At 37.8% G+C, this 26629-nt stretch overlaps 1 protein-coding gene across 1 annotated transcript; it reads right to left on the minus strand.

Moving 5' to 3' along the window:
- Window positions 1–236: 236 nt before the first annotated feature.
- On the minus strand, window positions 237–23534 carry LOC126324601 (E3 ubiquitin-protein ligase RING1). Its single transcript, XM_049995074.1, has 2 exons — window positions 22358–23534; window positions 237–2790 (listed from the first exon to the last, which is right to left on the minus strand). The coding sequence occupies exons 1-2, from the start codon at window positions 23253–23255 to the stop codon at window positions 2573–2575; spliced, it is 1116 nt and encodes a 371-aa protein (XP_049851031.1). The 5' UTR covers window positions 23256–23534; the 3' UTR covers window positions 237–2572.
- Between the last annotated feature and the right edge of the window lie 3095 nt (window positions 23535–26629).

Consider the following 26629-nt stretch of genomic DNA (forward strand, 5'->3'; position numbering starts at 1 on the left):
TGTGATTTTCTGCTAGTTTGTTTTTGTGTAATGTTCATCAATTTAAGATTAAAAATTAAAATAAAATAATGTTGCTAAAACTGTACTTCATTTCATAAGTGAAAGTAGACTAATGAAATTGTTAGATAAGTTTCATTCTTAGTGTTCCAAATTGCTGTAAATAACAGAACACACACTGGTTCAATGAAAAGTGTTTTTAAAACCTACAACGTATAACAGAAATTAAAGAAAAACAGTGAAGAAGAACAATATTGTTTTATTTTCTGTTCACATAATAACAGCTTCACTCAAGCGCAAATCATATGCAATGCATGTTGAAAGATACTACTTTCATACCTATAGCATTACAATCACACCACAAGGTGATAATTAAAATGACAGATTCCGATAAGCTGGAAACAGCATGAAATTAAGTACTTGTTACTGAAAGTATATATAAAAATACCGTTTAGGAAGTATCGGTTCAAGCTTGTTCTATTTTGAAACTATCCTGCATAGTTATTAGAAAACTTAATTCTTTTCAAAAGATATAATAGAACAACTTTTAGTATTACTGATGACAAGTTAGTGATTACCTTCCGGAGAGTGAACACATCTCTACTGTTGAACCAGTCACTGAGAGAGCTAACATTAATTGAAAAAAGACATAGTAATAGAACTGACAGAGAAAAGATTAAACTTGAACAAAGTCTTTATTCCAGATGAAATTAAAGATAAAATTGGCCAGACACAACAGCATGTAACAACTATACTGTTGTTACTATCTGAAGTGACTTTTCCACTATTCTGGTGAGAAGTCCACACCAAAACCAAAGTGTTGCTCCAGTTAGGACAGTAATAATAAGACCAGTCTCTCTCTCTAATGACGATGGCATACTGAGATGTCCCTGACGCAATTTCTTTAATATCTTCACAACATTACACAAAATTTAATAATGCTGCAATTTGACAATTTCTGCAGTATCTACATACACTGTTTCAAAATTACAGCTTACTGTTACAATGCAACCAATTGACTAGTACACAAAATATCTGTAGTGTATTCTTTCTGATAATACACTATAGCAGGCGGATGGTGATAAAACAGGTAAAATTTGGAAAAAGCATTGTTACAAGTTCAATACAACTAATGATTACCTCTGTATTAAAATCATCCAGCAAAAAGAGCATGAATGTTATACACCAAGACAAAAGTTTCAGTTGCAAATCTTGGTATTTTTCTGTGATAATTATGCTTCATGATTTGCATTTATTGTACTTTACATTAAACTAGCCTCGCTGCAATTGTCCTCCATAGCAATAGATTGCAGCATGTTTACATATCACATTCTGCACTGCAGTTTGTGGTTAAAAAACAAAACATTTGTGAGGCACTTGACGACATATAAGCTCATTACATGTCACTCTGATTTACAGTTTGATCCTCTGAATTTGTGCTAAACACAGTCATGTGCTTCAAAATATCACATACAATTATGTTTTCAAACACTCAGAATTACACTTAATTTAGTTACTGCACACCAAAAAAAAGGTCATAAATTGTTTCTCTTCCTAGTTATTCGATATACAAACTTTCATTCTCTTGTTACCATCACTAGTTTGTCATCCATGCTGTAAAAACAAGCCCTATTTCAATTTCAATTTTTTTGGAACTTACAAACATTATCTCCATGTCACAGGCTACAATTTGCACAACTTTCCCTCTCTCCAACAGTAGGCAAACATACACATATTCTCTCTCTCTCTCTCTCTCTCTCTCTCTCTCTCTCTCTCTCACACACACACACACACACACACACACACACACACACTTTCTCTCTCACCCAAACAGTAAAATGAAGCACTTGAAATTCACTTGTATGTAAACAGTGAAATTTTTAGAGAAACAGCCAATGTGTAGTGCAACATAAGACACTACACCAAAATGCACATTGCTGTTTTGCACATTTATCATTGTCAACTTTACAGTGGTTATCAAGTCGACAATTATGTGAAACTAAAATATTCTGCATTACATTCCAAAAGATTTTACCTCAACACTGCATCTTCAAAATGAAGCTGCACCATGTTTTCATAAATCACATCACAATATTCAGACCCAACATAGTTTTTCATCTATATGTCTGTATAAAGGTCAAGTTTATTAGACAAGAGCATCATGCAAAATACTCTTATACAAGTTCTCCTTAGTTTTTGTCATGGTAACATACTGTCCATGAAACATAATACTGTCTCTCAGAATCTGATACATAAATAACAACAGAAAAGGGGAAGTAAGGCACAAAAGTATACATTTCTTTGAACATGATCTACTGTTTCATATTACACTTCCTCATAAATATATCTCAGATCAATAAAATAGTTATGCAAGAGCATAACTTCTCTTTACATCAACAAAAGGTGAACAACTCAGAATGTGATTTTTGAGTTACTCATAACTCAAAACAACAAATTTCATGTGAAAAATAATAATGCTGTCTTTCAGTGGATCAGTTGTTCCAATAGTCTAGCACAACACGGATCACCTTCACGATCTGTTGGAGACCGCCGGTCAGCGATCCTGGCCCTGCCCCTAGGACCTCTTCCAGGAATAGAACATTTCCAATGGTTTGTTGATCTTCCAGAACTTGTCATTGACTTGTCGCAGTGTCTGTGTGCCACTCAAGACAATAAGCTGACCAGGTGCTGATGCTATATAAATGCAGAAGTTCAAAAGACGGAGTGGCTCAGGTACCTCTGCCTCCAGATCAAGTGTCAGCCGCATTGCCAAATACTTGCCAAGATGGTCAACTGAAATCATACAACATAAATAAATTATATTAACAAATGTGAAGTGCAAACATAGTGCAAATGAACATGAAAGAATGATATAGGCAAGCATCGAGGGCAGCACATGTCAGAGTGGAATTCTATCATTTGTTCACGATGATTCAGAAACATCATGTAGACAAATTGGTGAAACACATAATTAAAAAAAGCACATATTTTCCACTGCAAGTTACTTAAAAGTATTAACAGTAGCCATCATAACAGTTTGCTAAATTTACTATCAATCTTTTAGATTTTTTTATATCTCTGAAATTTTGTACCTTAAATTCTACTGTTTATAAACAGGCTACATTAAAACAGTCATCAATCTGATGGCACTTCATGCAGCATAATGTTTTATTGTGAACAGATCTGTTGGAGGTGATATACATGTCCTTTCCTCTGGTCTCAGAACTAAGGCACCACTCTATTTATGAGGTGGGCCTAGAGTTTAATGTTAAATCCAAACTACCTTTCCATCTGGAATTTGCACACACAAGCAGAACAGTACCATATGTGCAAGTGATGTTAAATGAATGACAGTATCCTAGGACCAGCATGACAGTGAAATCAAAATCACTGAACTTGGAGAGTCACACATTTATACATTCATACAGCCAATAAGCCATATATAACAGAAATGCAATAGTAGGTATTCACTTCTTTAATTATAGGGACTGTTTTCATGGCTCTATGACTTCCCGCAGTTATGATATATATTTCAAATGACACCACAGATTAAGCAGTGAATGTACGAGTTGTACTTATGAACCCCACACATGCGCCCCCCCCCCCCCCCCAAAACACACACACACACACACACACACACACACACACACACACAATTATACTACAAACAGCAGTGAATATATCATGTAGGTCCACATAGTTTCCAGAGATACTTCAAAACCTTCAAAATTATGTCAATATTAAACTACATGTATACTATGGACCATAGTGAAGTGTATGGCAGAAGGTACTTCCCATCGTACTACAAATTAGGTTTTCTTCTAATTCGATTCACATACCCAAAGTGAGAATAACTGCTTAAATTTCTCTGTGTATGCTGTAATTAGCTGAATCTTGGCTTCACAAACCCTATGTAAGCAATGTGTAAAGAGTGGTACTGTATTCCTAGATTTGTCATTTAATACAGGTTTTTGAAATGAGATGTAGTTTTTCACAGGATAGTTGCTGTTTATTTTCAAGCACTTGCCAATTAAGATTTTAAGTATTTCTTTGATGCCCTCCAGTAGGTAAAACAAACCTGTCATCATTTAAGCTGCCCTTCTTCGTAAACATTCGTCATTCCCAGTAGGTCTGATTTAGCTTCGATCCCATCCACTTGATCATTATTCTACGATGAATGTTTCGTAAGCCAATTCCTTTGCATTCTTCCAGTTGTTTGACCTATGTTTAAGCTTATATGAACATTATATTTCTTATCCCTAGAAGATGTCACACCCAGACATCGGTATGCATATTCTCACTCCAACTGCAACTCACTGATAAGTCACAGAACAATACATTCATAAGTTTTGTGAAGTGTAAAATTTTACATTTCTGGACATTTAAGGTGAGTGTCCAATCGTGCAGCACTTTGAAATCTTATAAAGATCTAAGTAAATAGCCATGCGGCTTACATCATTTACAAGTAAAGTATCAGTGACAACAAGTTTGAGATTAGTATTTCTACTGTCTGGAAAGTCATTAATATACACCATAAACTGCAAGGTCCCAACATACTTAACCTAGGCAAGCCTAAAGATACTTCTGTGTATGCGTTGATCACACTCTATCCCAGATGATATTCCTCCCAACCAAAATACTCTCAAACCAATTATAAATTAATTTTATACTCCACGTTATCATATTTTGTTAATAACTGTTGGCATGGTACTGGATTGAATGTTTTTTGGAAATCAAGACATATTGGATCTACCTGACTGCCTCAACTCATTCTGTTCAGTATATCTCATAAATCTTGAGCCTAGAATGTGTCCAAGTATCTACAACTTTGCTGGGACCTGAAGTTTAGTTCAGTTCTAGCAATTTCAGCTTTTTTCAATGCCACTGACATTAATATCTATAGCATCCATCTTTGCAGTAGGGTGAGAAATACATTAGGTCAGTATTCCCTTTGAAGAAATGTTTGAAAGCTGAGTTCAGCAGCTCTGTTTTTGCTTTTTTAAAATCAATTTTTCGTTCTTGTGTCATCCAAGAATATCTAGACATTAACTTTGGTGCTAATAACAACCTTTGCATAGATCAGATTGTTTTTAATTCTATGTGTGGTCTTATGATAAGAGTCAAATCAATGTTCCGGCTAGTGATGACATATGAGATAGCTGTTTATATAGCAAAGTTTGAAGTTCATTCAGAAAAAAGGGTATCAGCATAGGGAATTTCCCTTCATTGTGTATTCAGGCACAAGAAAGAGAAAGAAGGGTGGAAAGATGCAACAGCAAAAGGATCAAGTACCTTAGAATCCAGGCCACACAGAAACAAGGATGTAATGTAAAAAGTGAAACTAAGCAATGGAGGGCAACACATGGCTTACGCAGCTCAGGAAAGTTACACAGTGTGGCATGTGCACACAGCAACCCCCACCCCCAATATCATGAAGTAGTGAGTTGATCCCTGGTTCACAAAAATGCACATAATAAACTAGTTTTTTGTCCAAAGTTGTCTCAGTTGTTAATGCCTTACAAGTTGTTCTGATCTGAACTAGGTAGACTTTATTACCATGCAACAGCAACAGCCAAAATAATAGAACATAGCAAACATTCAAGTAAGTACTTTATTATGAAAAGGGCAGATTGTTACTCACAATACAGAGGAGATGTTGCATCACAGACAGGCTAAACAAAAGGACTCCTATACATGTGAGTTTTCGGCCAAAAGGTCTTCTAACACAGAAAACACACACACACACACACACACACACACACACGCACACACACACACACACACACAAAACCACTGCCTATGGCCACTAAACCCAGTTTGTGTGGCTGTCTGCGACTCAAAATAGTCTGTATGGTGAGTAGCACTCTAGCCTTTTTGAAATATTGTCGTTATTCCATCCTAGATTTTCCATTCCTAAATAATTACTTTACATACATGTAATCTCCTGTTACAAGCTTTCAGTGTAGAATAAGCAATGTTATGGAAACTCAACAAGCAGCATAAGTAAAATATATTGATATTAGTCATTATGCATTACACAAGTAAGCATGCTCCAGGTAACACTGCATTCGATGATTTATGAGTGAAGGCACATTTTTCTGTGTTTCGAAAAGAATGGACTCAAATTCTGCTTTCATAAATTCTGTATCATAACTTAATAAACAGCCTCACCAGTGATTAAATGTAATAGTAGTGACAGTAAGTGCACCTACAAAATGCCCACTTCGAAGTGAACAGTAGCCAGTGTCCACACACTATTAATTTCATAGTGTGTATTTACAGTTTAACTTTAGCTCCTCAAAGTCCTGCTTTCACGAAAGTCATGCATGCCTAAAAAACATACTAGATCACTTTTAACATCACATTTCATTAGGCAGGTCAAAATTTCAAATAGTACAAGATGACTGTCTTAACATGGAAGATAAAGAGGGTTTTACACACAGAGTATCAGCTATGAAATAATGGGCTGAGCACAGCAATTAGGAAGAGAGAAAGGATCACTTGGCAAAGACCTTCCCAGAAATCCCTGCCATGCAATGGTTTCCTTATCCAAGGAAAGAGGAAGAACTCATCATCTGCCACATCAGCAGAATACAGGGGAATGGCAAAATGGGACCAGAGGGGGAGGAGGGGGGGGGGGGGGGGGGGGGGGGATAGGTGGGTGTAAATGTGTAGAGTGCAGAATGAGCTGCACCATCGCCATGGAGCAAAAACATCCTCTTGGACAGCTTCCTGCGATATTTCATCCGACAGTCTCCTGTAGGAGATTTTGGTAGTGTGTTCCTCTTATAGTTTTGTCCCCTCATGAGAATAATTTGTTAGCACGCAAGACAGTCCCAAAGAAACTCAGCACCACCCTGATAATTGGGTCTTTGCTTTGTTCAGGATGGTGAATCCACATTCCCACTGATTTCTTTCGTCTTTTGTCTCTGACAGATACACCAACCACTTGCCCATGGCAAGGGTGCCCATATCCGGGGAAGAGGGGAGGCTGCAGTTCTCAGGAAAAGGAAAAAATATGATGTAGTCAGGTGTTCTTCTTTCACAGAAATGTTTTAAAAGTCGATATTACGCAGATATTTAAAAGTGTCAGAACTGTAACTTTTTTTTTATGGATACTTACATGTTGCTATTAGTCTTCCAAAATATTAAAAATACTCCATCCCCTCCACAAACTGTAATATGGGTATCCTTGGTCCATGGTGATTAGTGGCTAAAGAAGGCATCTGGATTGGTCCGACATATCTGCAGCATTTCCTTTGGTGCCTTAATTAACTACCCTGTTGAACGGATGTAAGCAGTTGTAGAAACCAACAAGCAGCAACTTCTGTCAAGCTCAAAATTTCATGCACGACGCTGAAAAGTGATCCAGGCTGATTTCCAGTTTTCACACTATCTTCTCAAATGTGGTACAGCAGTCTTTGAGCATCCACTTCTCTTGCAATCCCTGGTCTTCCACAGGGAGATGGCCTGCCACTTCGTTCATTCTCATTCAGACTTGTTTGTCCACACTGAAAGTGCCTGTAGGGACCGATGACCTCAGCAGTTTGGTCCCTTAGGAATTCACACACACTGGAACATTTTTTTATTGTGCCTGTGTCACCTAAGCACTGTCTTGTTTGATAGTGCATTGTTTTTTGTAAACCCTTTTACGATCTCAGCATAGACTGTTGCAGCGATGTTCCTCTCCAAATGCATAAAAAGACTCATCACATGATATTCCATTTATCAATGGGCTGCACATTTTTAATTTTGGCTTCTCCAGAAGTGCACTACAGCAGAAGAAATGTATTGTCCAAAAGAATGTTTGAAAAACCATTCATGACTCCCTTGAAATGATTTTAGGGAAGCCTAAATTATGATCACCAGAGAGAGATCTGAAACCCTGTCCCTCCTGAATGCAAGTAGATTCTCTTGGTAACTGTACTACCAAACCCAATATCTCCATACAAATAAAACTAAACTTAGTATACACACAGAAAATATTAACTGTTTTTACATAAAACTTGTGTGAGCTTTCAGACAATATTTTTCCAAAAGTTTACAGTGCTATATTTGTAAGAAGCTGAAACTCGGGACCAACAGTTTTCAGTTTATGACAGAGGATCATCTAGTTCCAGACGTTATCTGATGATTAGGTTTACTTTAAACTTTGCTGCCTGGAGACAAAATGAGGTAAAATTCTTTGTGTATAGCATCAACTATGAATATTGATTCTAACTACTCCTACAAGCTACCTTTAACTATTAATCTTGAATCATTACTTTATTTATGTAACTACACATAAGCTGATGAGCCAAAATATTATGAACATCTGCTTAATAGCATTTTGATCCACCTTTGCTACACAATACTGCTGTGATTTTGTGCAGCACGGATTTGGCAAGTTCATGGTAGGTTTATAGAGATATGTGGCAGCAAATGTCTCTGCAACAGGGCACACAATTCCCATAAATTATCAGCTGGTAGTTTGAGGGTGCAGAGCTGGCACCTGATAGCGTCCCTGATGTATTCCAGCACATTCAGATTGGATGTCCAAGACATGTGAGTTCACTATCACACTCCTCAAGCCTCTGCATCATATGCTGCCCTTGTGACATGAACAGTTATGTCATCAACAGTATGGGAAGACATGAAGAATGAAGGGCTGCAGGTGATCCACGGTAATGTTCACATAGTTCATAGCTGTTATGGTGCCTTCAATTACTACCACAGGGCACATGGAAACACAGATAAATGTCCTTTACAGCATAACAGTGCTCCCATTGGTCTGTGTACATGGTACTGGGCATGTTTCAAGCAGCCTTTAGTCCAAATGATGGCATATCCAGACACAACCATCTACCCAGTGTAACAAGAAATGTCACTCACTCAACCAAGTGACAAGTTTCCACTGATCCCCAGTCCAGTCTCAACGATTCCATACCAACTGTCTCTGAGCTAGCATGGAAACAAGACCTTTGTAAAATATGTGTATATCACTGGATTTCCTCATTCTCCTGCCACAGTCAACAGTTAGTTAATGAAAAGAAGCAGTGTGAATCAATCAGGTGCAGCTGTGTAGACTTTGTTTTGTTTGTTATCGCATTTTAACTGTTTCAGTATCATATTTTCTAAGATTGAGATTGGGGACCAGCCCTGCATCTGCCTAAATGAGCTTGGAAAATCACCTAAATACCACATCCAGGCTGGCCAGTATACCAGAGCCACTGTCATTAATCCATAATGCCGATTTAATCCGGGTCTGAATTACCTCCCTGTTTCCTAGGCTAGCACACTGTACGTTAAGCTATTCGAGCAATTGAAAAGTCGATATATAACTAATGGACAAAAATAACTCTCTTCACCAACAAGCATATGATTACACCTGAATTTCACAGTGCACATCAAAGCAAAGACAACATACTGTTCAATAATATAACCTTATGATAGGCCAGAGGCATTAAGTGTGTAACTGTGTGTGTGTAACTGTTTTGCAACTGTCCCCAAAACTTATGACAAATAAGTGTCTCCAAGCAGAAAAGCTTTTTTAAAAATGGACAGCAAACATTAATAAAAACAACGTTGTCTTTATAATAACTACACACTCAGAAGAAGGCCCATAAACTGAAATATCTAATAGTGCTCACCTCTTCTCACAACATTTAACGATGGCAAATATCACTTCACAAATTAACAAAAATAACAGTAGAAGAAATCATTAGCCTATTAAAAGATAGCAGAAAACATGTTTGAGGTCAACAATGTTAACAGAAAAAAAATTTAAATAGTTTCCGTCCAGAATCAGTTGGCTGCCCTCCATTATTAGAAGAATGAAGCAGTCGCCACATCTGAACTGTAACCAGTGACAGTTAACCAGTGACAGTTAACAATAAAAAATTATGTACATCATATGATCACTCCCAAAATGGTCATTATATGCCAAATTATACTCAGTTGTGTACTTTCTGTCTACACTGTGACTAAATTTATTGAAGTACGAAGTGACAGCAAATTTTCTCCTTAGACAGAATAATCTTCATAAAATCACTGTTTCTTACAATTCATAACTCTCTTTCAAGCTGTCGCACTGTTAAATGGCAGTTCTTGTGATTTTGTGGTGTTTTTACACTACTTGCAGTATTTTAATTTTTCCCAGAAGCTGCGTGTGAAATGTAAAGAATACCACTCTGGTCAAGAATACCACTTACCTAGGAAGCATAACAAAACTGAGGAATGGCAAGTCTTGCAATTCATCCCGTATTTAGCTTGTGGGATGTTTTAGAGACTGTCTTAACATACAATGATCTACCATCATGTGCTATGATGACAGCTGAAGCATGTGCAAAAATTTTAGCAATAAGAGTACTTGTGGTAACAGCCTATAGCTCAGACACCACAGCTCTTGAAATTGGAACCAAATCAGAGCTAGCCTCGCTCCTTCACGTGTTTGCCTTTTGGAATCACCGAGTGAGTATTCGTACTTACACAAACTTTATAGAAATTTGTGTAGAGCATTCTGTCACACATACGGTAACAGCATCTGTTTGAGTAGGTGACTTACAAATTTTCCCAGAGCACTAGTGTTTACTGAATTCCTATTCTCTGCTTGTCTGCTCCAATCAGATTAGATGCTTGAACAACTGAGAGATTTGGTAAGAGGCATATGAGCTATAATACAGCACTTTAGAAAATGTTAACTGCCAACAGAGTGTCATTCCATACAACTACATTTGTGTGTGTGTGTGTGTGTGGTGTTTCTCTATGCAGAATGTACAATATGCTTGATTGTGTGCATCCTCTCAAGCCTACAGCTCTCTAAAACTCCAAACAGAATCTATGTTTTTTTTAAGTACATGATATTTTATCTATAAGTAGGCATTCATAGAATTGTTACAGCATCTCAAATTTTTCCTCAGCAAAATCTTCTTAAATGTTAATAAAACTGAACTATTACAGTTATTCCTCAACTTTATGGTACAGACCATTTTAAAATGCACCAAAAACCAGAATTTTCCATTACACTGTTCTAAGTTGCAGTCATTACCTTGGGGCACAAGTTGAACAACTAGGTCCATAGTTCATAAGGATTAGTAAGTTTCTCTTTGACAAAGAAGACTATGAGAATACCCACAATACTATCTATAGGCATAATATAACCAAGCAGCTCCATGACCTTCCAGGGCTCTATCACCTGATGGATGTGACTTTTAGTAGGAAAGTTGGCTAAATGTGTGTTGGGCTACTCTGAGAAAAAAATAGCGGTAACCCACATTACAGTAAATATCCAAAATTAATTTGTGCAAATCCCAATGCATCTTGGTGCTCAAAAAAGGTGTTAAACAACTGGTTCCAACTAAAGGTGAGCAGTGATATAGTATGTGACTCTGTGAAGTATTATTCATTTTCTGTGCCTGCTGCACCTGGGGACATGACTTAGTTGCTTAGTGTTGGGGCACACAACAATGTTGTCATTACATTGCCTGCAATAATAAAGTTATTAAAATGCTTTTAAAAAATCTGCACAAAAATGTGTGAAGATTGTGTACAGAGCTGCGTAATGGAATGATTGAGTAGTTGGAACCTGTCAAGTTAGAAGGGACGGTAGAAAATTGTAGATTTGGGTAAATCTATAAGCACACTCAACTAGCACACTGCCCACATAAGGCAGTTATCTGGATCTGAGTACTGATCCAGCACACAGTTTAAACATGTCAGATACAATGAATACATAATCAACCTGGGAAAAAAATCTGTCTCACCCTCAGTCAACCATTGGGGTACCAGTCAAATCCTAATTGCACTGAGCTTAACCACATAAATAGAGCACTCTTTGAAAGGGCATGTACAGGATGGTGGAGAGAAATAGGAAAATTCATGACAATAAACAAAGAAATCATGAATATCACAAAACTTTATTCGAGGTTCAAAATATGCTGTACAGGACAGGAAATTGTATTATGCATTACTTTTCAAAAATAACTCAATCACACACTGTCCACTGTGCTGCACGCATTCATTCAGCAATCCATTGTCTTAGGTGCCACACAGTGCAACACAAGGAATCACCTGGAATAGTGGTAATTTCTTCTTCAATCTATGTCTTTAGTTGAGCTAGGATAACTTGTTTAGTCTGGAACATGAAGTTCTTCACATGGTCCCCATAAAAAGAAGTCACAAAAGGTCCGGAGAACACGATGACTTGAAATTATATGGTCCATAAGCAATCATTTTACTGCTGCTGCAAACTGGCAGTGTGTAAGGTGGCTCCATTCTGTAGAAACCTAGTGTGCTGAATGTTAATATCTGCAAATGTATGGAGTCTTTGAGCCAGAAAAACTCTTTGGCACTTGGCAGAAAATTCAAACAGATGTCACAGTGATAGCTGAATCTTATTCATCCTCAAAAAAGTTTTTGCCCATCACACCACAACTGCACATCATAGAGTAACTTTGGTATTGTGTAACGACACTGCTAAAGTTGAGCAGGGTTTATCTGACAACAATAATGTAAGTTCTCTTTATTCACATAACCACTTAAGTGAAAAGGAGCTTCATCGGACATCCAAGGAGTTTGAATTCAGTTTGCATACTCGCTGACTTTAGTCAACAATGGCTCACAAATTTGCAGCCATAGGACGCAGCAATTAGTTGTTCCACACTCTGATATTTGTATTGATGAAATTGAAGCAGATGGAATACTCTTTCAATGCTCCATAGTCCAAGCTGCAATGACAAGGCAAGTTTTCATACAAAATGATGAGGTCACCTTCCAATGCCGGCTTGCATGGCAGCAATGTTTTTAGGGGTACACACAGACTATAGAACCCCTATAGGCTTTAAAGAAAAAGCTGAACCAGTCTCATCTAAATTCCAAATGAACAATTTGGCTGTCACTACATCTACATTTATACTCTGCAAATCACTGGTAAGTGCAGAGCAGATGGTAGGTCCCATTGTACCAGTTATTGGGGCTTCTTCCCATTCCATTCACATATGGGGTGCAGGTAGAATGACTGTTTAAATGCCTCCATGCATGCTGTAATTACTGTCATATTGTTCTCATGACCTCAAGGGAGCAATAAGCAGTGGGTTGTAGTGTATTCCTAGAGTTGTCATTAAAAGACAGTTCTTGAAACTTTGTAAGTAGACTTTCCTATTACAGCTTGACTTCAGCTACTATCACAGTGCTGCCAACGTAAATTTAATTGTTTTCTGTTTCTCTTTGCCATCCATGATTTCCCTAGTGTCTCACAAAATCAGTTATGGACCCTATGAAGAAACAGCAGTTATGAGTTGGCAATTCTTTTCCATTGGTTATAGGCATTTGGCTGACAGTGGGCAACAGACAGTGAAAATTGCTGAATCTAATGGCTTGTTTTAATGAAAGATATGGTTTGCTTACTTTTGTTGTCAATATGAATGGTGAAAGACTGACGATTATTGATCTGGCTATTACAGATTATACCCTCAGGTACTGGTTTTCATATGTATTTTTGTGCTTTATGTTTCTTGGAATTTGATATGATTGCTTGGGTAATTGCTTTGTATTGCAAAGTTGCAAGTTGGCATAGCCAACAAATGTGAGTGTGAAAAAACAGATTGTGGTGACAGACTGATCTATGGCATAAACCAAAGTATAGGTTAGGTTCAAATATTACAGTTTGGTTGCGAGTTGTCAAAGCCAACAAATGTAACTGGAGGAAAACTGGCTGTGGTAATGGACTGATCCATAGCATAGCCCAATTAGTGAGGTTGTGGTTATGCAGGAACCTAAGAAAACATTTTAAATTTATGGAGGAGAGAGGAGGAGATTAGTGTTTAACATCCAATCAACAATGACGTCACTAGAGATGGAGCAGAAGCTCTGGCTAGGGATGGATGGAGGAGGAGAGCAGCCATGCCCTTTTGAAGAAAGCACCTGGCATTTGCCTTAAGCACATTAGGGAAATCATGTAAAACTTAAATCAGGATGGCCGGATGTGGGTTTGAACCTTTGTCCTCCAGAATGTGAGTCCAGTGTGCTAACACCCTTAGTTTCCGTTTCATAGGATAACATTCTGCACATTATATTTCCTTATGCCACCACCTAGTTTCATACAGTCCACATCATCCTGACATTCACTGAACACAATTTTCTCACTGATAGTGCCATCTTGTCTAATCATCTGACTCATCATTTGTCATGCTCATTTCCCATAATTCACCATACAAACAGTTAACAAATGTAGCATGTAACACAAAAGCCACCGACACCATAAGTGCGCTTTTACCGTGACCAGTGACCACCAATCCAGAGATCATTTCCAATCTGGGTATACTTATCAAGTCAAATAGTTCCACAAAGAAAGCCGCCAAAATTGGTGGTTCATATTGGTAGCACCATCAACAAAGTTTCTGAAACATTCATTCCATAATCTTCAGGCCAATTTTGTAGATAAGCCCACTCATTTGTGGAGAGCTGCTCCGCAACCACGAGAATATGAGTAACACAGATATTCTCATTGCCACTCCGGCACAGAGAATAAAATGTTGATTAATTGCTAAAGAGAGCAAGGAAACAAATAATCACTTACACTCTTGAACTTCATAAAATATTTTAAACATCCATAATTATATTGAAAATGGGAGGTGGAATTTGAGAAGTGAGTTCTCATGAATTGGTGGCTACAGAATGTCCAATGCACACTGATTAGGCAATGGAAGTAAATTTTGGTGGAATACCTGTCACCATCAGTGATGGTCCACTATTCGGCTACCACTGTGCAATAACAGAAAAGAGCACCTGTTCCTTTGATTCCCATGACAATTATAAAGTTTGCATCTACTTCATTTCCATGTAGATGTTTGATTTTGCAACGTTTAGATAAGTTGACAGACCCCTGTGTCATCATCTGCCGAAGTCATCTTTCTGCTGTGGTATTGAGGAACATGGGGTCAGCACATCCCCCTAAGGCTTTCTAGACCTCGGAGCTACTACTTCTCACTCAAGCAGCTCCTCACTTTGCATCACAAAGTTGTATGCACCCCAAGGAGAAACCCTGTCAGTACTGGGACTTGAACCTAGGTCATCAGCACAGCAGCCAGACACAGTGACCACTCAACTATGAAGGCACGCCCAAAACAATTTGGTCTTAAGGTTTTCTAATTTCGACTCAGTCTTTACATGAATCTAGTTGTAGCTGAGGAAGGTGCCAGACAGATTCAGTAGAAAAAATCTAAAGAAATTTAAGACTTCCAAAGAGTGAGGAGCTAAAAAACACATTCAAATAATTCTTCAGTTCTTAGTAGGATTAAAGAACAGAGATTTAAAAAATCCAAATTTGAACAGAACACTACATCATAGACAGAGCACATCATGCACAGACAGAATCATATGTTGTGTATGTTTGTGGCACAGAGAAGAAATTGAGACTGTGTCTCCATCAGTTTCTAGACAGCCAAGGGTACGATAGTATGAGGTAGCCAACAAACAGCTGTTAACGAGGTAAGTCATTATCTCATGAACCTATGAATTAATCAGGTTTTGTAGATAACTGTCTTTAATATAGTGCTTTTGTCACATATCATAATATGAATTGATCAGATTGTGTGTACAGCCCTTTCTTCATTTTCCGTTCCACTTACAGGTGTTTCTTGGACTGATATATGCTGATGAGCCATAACATCACCACCACCGTCGACTGCAAGATTATATACTGCCTGGTAGCATTGTGGGCATTTGATATGGTAGGGAAAGTAAACATGTGGAGCAAACACAAATGGGAATCTTTCTAGTGATGATACAGGCAAAAAATGAGGAAATCCACTGAAAAATGACTTTGACAAAAGGCAGGTTGTTATGGTCCAGCACCTGGGAACAAGTGTCTAGGAAATGGCACAGCCAAGACTTGTTAACAGAGTACAAGGCTGGTGAAGACATAAGTATTTAAGAATATATTGTTCAGCTAATATTACTAAAGGTGGGACTCTGCAGCAGACAACCCCTAAAGAGCAGTTGGAAGGAGATCGCTGATATTAAATTGTGGATCAATGGAAACGTTTCGCTTGATTGGATGAATGACATTTCTTGTTACACCTGTTCAGTCGTAGAGTACAGATACACACACCAAACAGCTGCTTGAGACATGCACAGTACCATGTATGCAGGCTCCAGTGTGAGCAGTATTATGGGGTGAGGGACATGTGCCAAGGTTCCCATCAGACCTGTGGTAGTAACTGAAGGCACCATGGCAGCTGTAGACTATATAGACACTACTGAAGACCATATCCCTCTCTTCGTGCTTGATGTCGTCGCCTGAGTCTGACATCTTTCATCAGGATAACTGACCATGTCACAAGGCCAGAATCATGCTACATGGGTCTGAGTAGTGTGATAGAGATCACACATTGATGTCTTGGTCACCAAATTCACCTGATGGGACACATCTGAGATGCTTTTGGGTGCCAACTCAGTGTCTACAAAGCATGACATCATACTTTTTGGGAATTGCATAATCTAGGCATTGACATCTGGTACCACATACATCCAGATACCCACCAAGTACTAGTCAAATTCATGATATACAGTATCACTGTTGTATCACATATCAAAAGGGGACAATACCGCACACAGCATTTTCTCTGTAATTATATTGAAATAATATTAATGATTGTGGTGACATACTGACCTATAGCATAGCATAATGTACCTGTATTACAGCCACATGTCTAGGGTAGGTTGGAATGTAACGATTTGGTTGAGTTGGTGAAGCCAACAAATGTGGATATTAAACACAGGTTGTGGAGACAGATTGACTGGTTGTGAGTGAAAGAATGTGCAGAACCAAAAAAAGCCGAAAGTGAAATCTAGGATGTGATGATAGGATTATATGTAGTGTACCAGAGGTATGTGTTTGCTTGGAAGCTGGTAGTTTCATTTTCCATTATTTTCTGTTTAAATAGGTGCAAAGTCCTCCACTGTGGGCCAGAAGTCATGAAGGGGTTATAACTGTGAATAACATTGTATTTCTTCTTTTTTTTCACCTACCAGAAATTATACTCCACACATAGATGTAAGCAAGCTCCCATCCTTGGTCTGTGAAATTTCAGTGGCAAATAATGATAAATGAAAATATTATTCACAGTTATATCCCCTTTATGAATTTTTGCCTACCCTGTACATCAGAAACACCTCGATAAGGCAAACAAAAATAAAAAAGCATTGTCAAATTATTTATTGACTGTTTGTGTGTATTTTCTCCTGCAAACGAAGTGTTTTTCAGTGACATTTCAGTTTGATTGCACTCTGCCACCTACTGTGCTGAAGTTGTTGTTATTTTAAATACTTATTTTGCCCACAATCAAAGTGAAAACATCATTATGTCACTGACTACACAAATCAGCTGTACCACCACCACAATTTCTCACTACCCTCAAGACAAGTGTTACCAACATCCTTCAAAGATAGGGTGTGGATGGCAGGTGAAGTGTGACAGGATTGTGAACATGGAGAGGTATACTGGTAAATTCTGAAAGTGTGCATCACAAGAAGAGTCAAGCAATATATGTATGCCTTCTTCCCACAAATATCTCAATAAATGGTCTTGATGACAGACATGTGGGCTCATGAAGATTGTCAACAGTCTTCTTTCATACAATTCATGAATGGCACCGGAACAGTAGGGAAATGCTAGTGGTATCCGAAGCACAATCCACTACATCCAGTTAAGTGAAAAACTGAATATAGCCAGTCCCTGCCAAGTCAACTTTGGAAAACAGGTTCACTATACTGATACATGTTTATTCTGTCATAAATTTTAGAGTATTTTGCATCACGAGTAGTATAAACTTCCTTTAGCCATCATCCAAAAGTTGTAATTGTCAATTTCTGCCAATGATGGGTCGACAGAAGTGTCCGATCCCACACGTCAGCTTTGACCCATGACGTAAGGTGGTTGTCGTGTGTGACGTCATGACGGTGCGGAGTTCGGTTTGTGAGTGTGGCATGTTTGTAAATATCGTAGTGTTGTGGTTTGTTGTGCTCTCTGGTGGTATGTTCAGGGTTTTCGTTTGTGTGGTGTAATGGGCTCAGTTTACTTTTGCTCATTATCCAGAATTGTTCGAGTGTCAGCTGTGTTTGTAGTGGAATTCATTTCAGTGAGTTAATGATTTTGTGTGAAGGTTAATTTAGTGTTGTTCGCTGCACATCATGCGGTAATTTTATTAAAATTAATCTGTTGTTGTTTATGTTCAGGAATGGATATGATGGATAAAATAGACAGTGCACACATCAAGGGAAGTGTTCGATCCCAATGGGTGGCTGTGTATGTTGATATTGGTGTCGAGAGATGTTTTTGAGCTATATAGGCCAAGGGAAGTGTTTGATCCTAATTTATGGGATCGGGAGCTGCTATTGAGCTATATAGGTCAAGGGAAAGGGAAGTGTCCAATTCCAGATGATATTGTGTTTAGTGGTATTTGTGGAGTTTTGTGATGTCGTTTTTTTTTTGTCGTTCTGTATGGGGTTGGGTGTCTAAATTTGTTTATATTTAGTTTGCGACCACCCAAAAAGACCCCATTTCCCATGCTTGTCCCATTAGTGTCATTAAGCTTTTTGTGGAAAGTGTGTGTGTGCTTGTTTTTCGATGTATTTTCATCCTCATAATGTGTACATACTGACTTTATATGCACCATATTGGAATCGTGGTTTATGGTCGTTTCCGCCATATTTGTGACGTCACGGGTCAAAGCAGACGGGCAGGATCGGACACTTCCGTATTTCCCCAATGATTGTCCTACACCATATGTGGTGACAAATAACTGACTTTGGACAGTGTTTCCACCCCTTGATCTTTCACAGAGAAATTGCCTCATGTTGTTATTACACCATAAACTTATTTTCAGATATCACTTTAGTTGGCTATGTCAACTCACAACCAAATTATCATGTTTTAAACTACACTCTAGGAATCAGTATGTTACCATAGCCTCCATTCCAAATACACATCACCAATCAGCCTTACACCAATATTCAAAGCTAGTGGTCAGTATCATAAGGTTCACAAGACCTGAAATCACATGCAGCTATGAATATAGCATTGCAAAATGGTATTTTATTTTTTCTATGGAACTATAATTCACACAACAAATTGTGCTTTATATGACTAGCCTGTGTGTCCACTGTTTATAAACACAGTAAACAGCAGTTCACATTTATATCAGATTCTGAATTTGAATGACTCAAAAAAATAAAACAAAAACAGACAATTTTGTAACCTCATTTATTATATATCAATTATCAGTTCATTTCAGCATTCTAAAACATAGCAACTCTGTGCCATGAGAAAACTGTCCTTCCACAACATTATTTGGCAAAAAATTCTCATATACTATAAATAGGCTTTAATTATGATCAAAATTCATTTCAATCTGCAGAATGAAATTACAATCCTCATAATTTGAAAACAGAAGACATATAACATAACAACAATAAAATTTGTTTTAGGAAAAAAAATTAAACATGTACTCACAAACAAGCAGTGAAAAATCATGGCTGCAACGATATAAAATCTTTCAAAACTTCAAGCTAACATATCTCGAGCAGCAAGTGCAAAATGTTTTATAAAATACAAAATTTTATAGGGGCAAAAATTATATCAGCAAAACTTCATTATTCCTATATTAAGTTAACAAAGTGAAATAAATTTTTGAGATTATGTGAGCATTAAAACACATTTTTGTGAGTCAAGAAAATATTAAATGTTGATTCTCTGACAGACTACAACAGGAGCAGCTACTAACACTATCTGAATCTTTTAATTAGAATGAAGAAATATTTTCCACCTTTCAAGCATAGATCAAATAATTTTGCTACTTCAAATAACAATCTGCAAAACGTAAAGTTCACTACTGTAAATTCAAGCATTTGTCTGTGAGAGAAGAAATGTTATATAAAGTAATGTAAAATGATCATTACTGCATTTTTGGGACTGTTTTAAGCACATATCCCCTGTAAAAATCTCACAAAGGAACTACAACAATCTATATTTTAGCATTACCAATGATGGAAGCAGTTATCACAGACATTGTCTAAATTTTTAATAAAAAACCATCGCTACCTTATGAAAATAGTCCTCGAGTCTACAGCAAACATTACAAACCCGAGAACTAATGTCCAAAATTCCCCACATATTTCCGACTGTGATACATGTCGTTTGCACTTACAGATACCTGATGTCCACTTTGATCCAAGATGTTCCTAATTGTGTGTCATTTTATTGACCCACTGCACCAGCGAGCAAATTACTATAAAGTTTAATTCAGTCAATTCTCACATAATCAGTGTACTGACTATACCAGTTTAGAATGAATAGGCTCTATCAAATGCCCTGCTATAGCGCACCTCCAAGGAAATGTTAACTCCTATCATACTCTGCCACAGCTATCAATCATAAAAATTTATGGGCCACTGATACTGACTAACTGAAGACATCATGATGATATGGCTTGTGGTGTTATAAATTTATAAACAGAGACAGAACAAAACACTGTCAATATTTATTTTGCTTCTATATTTTTTACCAAAAGGTAATTTCCCCCCCCCCCCCCCTCCGATAATTCAGCAGTGAGTTATAGAAGCCAAGAATTGTGAATCTGAAACTCTGATGTGGCAATATATTGATCAGTTGTATAGACCAAAGTCTAGGTTAGGTTGAAAGCCAACACATTCAGGTGTGAGGTGGCAGCAACAGCATATTTTATATCATTTTAATAGCTATAACTGGAGTATTGGAGTGCATTATATACACACTGAATTTTGATGAGTGGTTTATGTCCAATATTTTGATGACATCACAAGTAAAATCAGACAATGGGTATCAGTATGTTCAAATATTTCTGATGACAGCTTATAAGATGCTGAAACATGTCTGTGTAAATAAAGGAACAAAGTTGTATCTTGCAGTTAATAAAATACTTAAACAGCTATTTAAATGATCTCAGTATAAGTAAATCAATAAAAGAGAAAATGGTGTCACACTGCCAGTGATGGTGGGCATTTCCTTGATCATTACTTTACAGCATGAGCAAACCAATCTCGGGGGAAAAAAAAAAAAGACTACCAATAGAATAACATTTTGAATCAATCTATACCTACAAACCCTAACAACTAACCCCATATTTCTGCACAGCACCATAGCGATATGAAATGGTAAATGCGTCGTCATCATACGAGATTAAGCTGTCTAATTTTCTTTCACATTTCTGTAAACTGTCAATACACTATTCGACTTTGGCAAGAAATAGGAACCACATTTAAAAGAAGGGAAACAATGGCAACAAGCCACAACACTGAGGAATAATGCACACACGCAGAATAAATCAGCTACACAATTGCAAGACAATTTAACTTGTCTACTAATCACTTCAAAACATATTCTTAAGTAAAAAATAAAAGTATTTCTTGTTCAAGTACAAGTACTTGTACATGCATTACTTAATGTTTTGAATCCAGATAGCACTATTATGCCTCAACATAAACTTGTGACACCTTGACGAGTATATAACATTAATAAACTACACGGTCCACCATGTCACTATCTGAGTGAAATATTTGTCACACAGCAAAATCTATATTTAAAAAATGAAACAAAGATAAATTCAAAAAGACATGCTCAGCAAATAAAGCCAGCAGGCAACTGGCAATTACTTGCAAATTATATGTGTAATTCTCATGCACAAAGAGAAGTGTACAAAAATAACATAAAAACAGGCAGAGCTAAAAATGTTACCACAAAAATTGTAAATAAATATTTACATCAATTTTTATACCACATTACAGCTATTCAAGCACTAAATGGAGTAGCAAGCCAATCACGTAAACAAAAACATTTCTCATCACAATACACTTATCTCACAGCACTTATAGACAAAGCCTACAACAATATGTATGTTTGCTCTCAATGCAAGTAGATGTCATGCACAGCACGTGTATTATACAATATATTTAAGGCCATACACAGAAAGTCAATGTGCCAGAAGTTAGCTCACATCCACTCCATTTTATACAGAAAAGATAGTTATTTTTTTCCTTCACCATCATGTGCAGGCCCTAACACCAGAAACAGCAGGAACGTGCAATGGCAAAAGTAAGCAAGCAGGCATATAACTGTATCAAGCACAAAACTTCCAATTTTTCTAACATTTGCCCATTAGTTAAAAGCAACCATGTGTGCTGTGACCCCAATGACGTTTCACTTGAAAATACAATGTCTCAATAAACCAGAAGTTATATTTCCACGTCACATACGCTCCCTTTATATTAAAACTGCAAATGCCAAAAAAATATCAGAGAGCTTGAAGAAACGATCTGCAATGAATGTAGCATTGATGTTATCACAAACCTGTGGCGTTGGCTGTTGTCTTGATGTACCGCACAGAGTTGTCCTTCAGTGCCTTGATAAGCACCTGCTCCCCCAGCATCTCGGTGGGATGTGGTTTGAAAATAATTTCAACTTCGTTTAACATAGCTGGTTCCGCGGCATCGACCTCTCCTACAGACGACTCGTGTCCGCCAGCCTCCACACTTGATCCTGCCGACTCGTTTTCGGAGTTAGGGACAGATTTAAGACGTTTGGTAGATTTGTTGGAAAGAGTCGGGCTTGGCGGGGGCGGTTGCGGCTGTTGGGGTGGGGGCGGTACCGCTGGAGGTGTAGGTTCGCTTGCAGGTGGCGTTATCGGTCTCGGCGCCCCGGCGTCTTGATGCGTTGGCGTCGTCGGGGCGCTTGCATTCGGTGTCCCACCTGGTGCAGTGTCAGACTCATTTGCCGCCTTACGTGATCGCTGGGGCCTGTTCTGTGACTGCGACTTGATTCCCTCGTTTATCGAATTCACAAGCGCCGCCTGGCTATGGCTCTTGCTCAATTTTGCCAACACCCTCTCTTGATGAGCTTCGTATTCATCACGACTAGGATAAATTTTTTGAATGAGTAAATCAAAATTTGGATCTGGTCTCAACGAACGCTTCGACACGAGTTTCTTCCTGCACGTAGGGCATTCCTTATTGCCAGATCTTAATGCTGTTATGATACAGTCAGAACAAAACCTATGTAAACACTCTTTTGTTGTCATTGTCTTCTTTAGCATGTCCAAACATATAGGGCACATTAATTCACTATGCAAACTTCTCGGAGATACAGCTATTTCAGTGTTATCAGTTATCGCATCTTGTGGTGTTCTGTGAAGCTCGTACAATGAAAGTTCCCACGTTTTATTCGGTCCCAACTGCTCTGTCGAAGCCATCTTTAAAACATAACAAGCACAGTGTCCTGGAGCACAAAATATTACATTTGTTACGAATCTTTTCACATCATATATCTTGGATTCACACTTTGTGGTGTTTATCTTACTTGTAAACAGTATATATTCGATATTTTACTCAAAGACCTTACTAACATACACACGTTACCAAACAAACAACTGTGCTGCACGTAAATTCCGAAACTTCAAACATGCTGACAGATACTTCAAACCAAAGATGCTCATTTCTTATGTATCAATGGGATCTATGGAGCAACGAAACTAAAATTGCAGCAGTAGACGGCAGTGAAACGAAACGGGAGGCAACGTCATATGATGCATATTCACAATAGACGAAATGTCAACACGCCAATTCGCTTAGTGTGATCACCGAAAGTGAAGCCTTGAGAAACAGAACATGGGCCACTGGTAAGACAGGTTGTTCATAACCAAACATTAAAAATTAAGTTGAATGCAAAATACTCATTTAAGCAGCAGGTACTTATCACAATATTACGAATGAGAGTGTTTTTAACTGCTGGAATGTGTCGTGTGAGATGGGATGCTTCTTCTGTATCTTGGTGCAGTGAAGGTAGTGGGGTAAAATTGGACTTCGAAGTCGAAACTGTTTCACTACTGTGCGGTGCTTGTTTTCAAACATAAATATCACGAATCCAAGCAGCAAAAATGTCAAAGTGACAAAGAAAGAAACGGCGAGTTGTTATTACATGTCAGTACTGTACTAAGAATTAAGAATAAAGATATAGCAAAAATCAGATTTTAATACTTTTTTTTGGGAGACATCATCAGCTAGAAAACAAAGTCTTTAAAATGTTTCAGAAACCTACAAATGAAAATTAGGTAAAAACTGCGCCAAACCAAATGAAAACGATATGGAACACAGTAAGAAAAAACAGGAATAATATGTGAAGGCCACCACAATATTAAACTAATGCAAAATCCAACCCAGATCCAAATAAATATGCACATAAATTCAATTCTTATTTAACAGAAGTTTCGGAAAATCTTATCAAAATGCTTCCACCAAATGCTAGAAAGGAGCAAGTTACAAACAATTCAAATAAGAGCTTTTTTATGTCCAACATACGAGAAAGAAGTATAAAACGTTATCAGAGGACTAGAATCAAACTTCTCATTTGGTACTGATAACATTCCTGATGGTATTTTAATAAATGCACAGGATTAATAGCAAAGCCCTTTGAGGATATGACTCCGTAGGCTTCTGTGGCCAGAGTCAAAGGATCGACATATAAGTTTTCTGGGTATGGTACCGCATCATATTGTATAAAACAACTGCTGGTCTTCCCAGAAGGAGGCCACTGCAACCATAGCCAAAACGTTGGTTTTCTCCAGCAGTAATTTTATACAATACGATGCGGACCATACCCAGAAAACGTTTTTGTCGACCCTTTGAGGATATTTACAATTCCTCACAGGCTACTGAGCTCTTTGTTGAAAAATTATGACTAACAAAAGTGAGGCCTCTTATTAAAAATGGATAAAAAAGAGGTGACAATTAAAAACCACTCTCTCTTCTCTATGGCTTCTAGAAAATATTAGCTATAATATTAGATAGGATTTGTTCATTTTATAGAAGAAAATAACATTTTCCTGGAAATGTGGGCCCACAGAAACAGCCATCTTTTATTTTGTAAATGAATTCTTGCCCTTGGCAGATCATAAACAGTGTGTGTCTGCTATATTTCTTGACCTCTAGAAGGTTTTTGACATTATAAAGCATAAACTGTTACTTTCAAAATTAGTATGTGTAGTTGTAAGGGGTATGGGACAGAAATGGATACAATCAACTACATTACTAGACCCCTGTCCAGATGCCTGATAGTTGCATTCAGGTTGTAACAAGAAAAGGCATATCTGTATAAGCCTCTTGGAACAGAATTTGGTCAGGTAAGCGTTTGAATTACACATTCACGCATCATGTGAGAGAAGCGGGCTTGCACACCTCTAGCCACTGCTCAAAAAATGGTTCAAATGGCTCTGAGCACTATGGGACTCAACTGCTGTGGTCATTAATCCCCTAGAACTTAGAACTACTTAAACCTAACTAACCTAAGGACATCACACACATCCATGCCCGAGGCAGGATTCGAACCTGTGATCGTAGCAGTCCCACAGTTCCGGACTGCGCGCCTAGAACCGCGAGACCACCGCGGCCGGCTGCCACTGGTCAAGGACGTCTTCTGCTCTGTGGGCAGCCCTTATGGCCTCAGGCCACGTAGTTGCCATGAGGTCCCTTCTTGTGGTATCAGACAACGTGTAGACCTTAGGTGGGATTTTTCATGAGCCTTTGACACCTGCGGCCAGTGGATGTTGGAAAATCGTAATTACTTTGTCATCATCTGTGTATGTGCAGTATAAACCATACTATGTACAGTGACACATGAGGTGTCATTTGAGAGAGGGTTTAATTATGCATCAAGTGGTAGTGACATAAAGCTATTAATTGAAGTTTTAGAGACAAACAGAGCTACTTCTGAGGCAAGCACCTGATAATTTATAACTTTAAATGTAATTACGCCACCAAAGAAGTTGAGAAATCAAATGGTTGCTTTCGATGAGCTGCATCGACTAACATAATCATATAATCCCTAAATCTATGAACAGTGACTAGTGGAAATTTCGGGAAGAATAGGACCAGGGGTTTACAAACCTTCATTCACCTCTTATTACACAGTTATACTGAAGATTAAATTTAACAAATTACTCAGTGATTAAATATCTTTGGCCATATGGTCACTGAACAATCTTATATATTAATAAATACAATTCACTTCAAAGAAACTTCGCTATTCTAGGAGGAGAAGGTATTCGCACCTGACAGTGTATAAAGCTGTTGATAATGTTGCTATTAGTACGAAGAACAGTGTAGGTGCACAAGTGATTTTGCATGGACGTTCAGTGTTTTGTGGATGTGTACTGAATTTTACACCTACTAACACAGATGCTAGTGGACATGGTAATGGCTGGATTACTATGGCTGTAGTATGTGGTGGTAAAGTAGAGACTGTAACAAGTTTAGAGTCTTTTAACAGTCGAGAAATTATAGCTTATCAGACATTTCAGTTTTGTGAAGTGTACAACAGAGATAGGGGCACATCTTATTACATGTCTACAATGCCTTAGGTTCTTAGAACGAGAAATCGCCGCAAAATAAGTGAATCAGAATCTGTGTCTGTATGAGTTGAAGGAGATCTTAATTGCAACAAGATGAAAGTTGTTGGTGATGTCACATATTATCATAGAAATTGAAATAAAGTTCCCTTCCTTCTACCTTTCCTTTATCCTAACCTAACCTTTCTCTATATTACATAGAAAATATAGAAATAAAACCTATA

The sequence above is a fragment of the Schistocerca gregaria genome, chromosome 2, assembly GCF_023897955.1.
Source record: "Schistocerca gregaria isolate iqSchGreg1 chromosome 2, iqSchGreg1.2, whole genome shotgun sequence".
Lineage (NCBI taxonomy): Eukaryota > Metazoa > Arthropoda > Insecta > Orthoptera > Acrididae > Schistocerca > Schistocerca gregaria.

What these genes read in the sequence shown, in the direction of transcription:
- LOC126324601 (XM_049995074.1), bottom strand. Translation starts at nt 23,255, where the DNA reads ATGGCTTCGACAGAGCAGTTGGGACCGAATAAAACGTGGGAACTTTCA. An exon ending in GACAACAGCCAACGCCACAG is followed by an intron (nt 2,791 to 22,357) that starts GTTTGTGATAAC and finishes GTATGATTTCAG; the next exon opens with TTGACCATCTTGGCAAGTAT.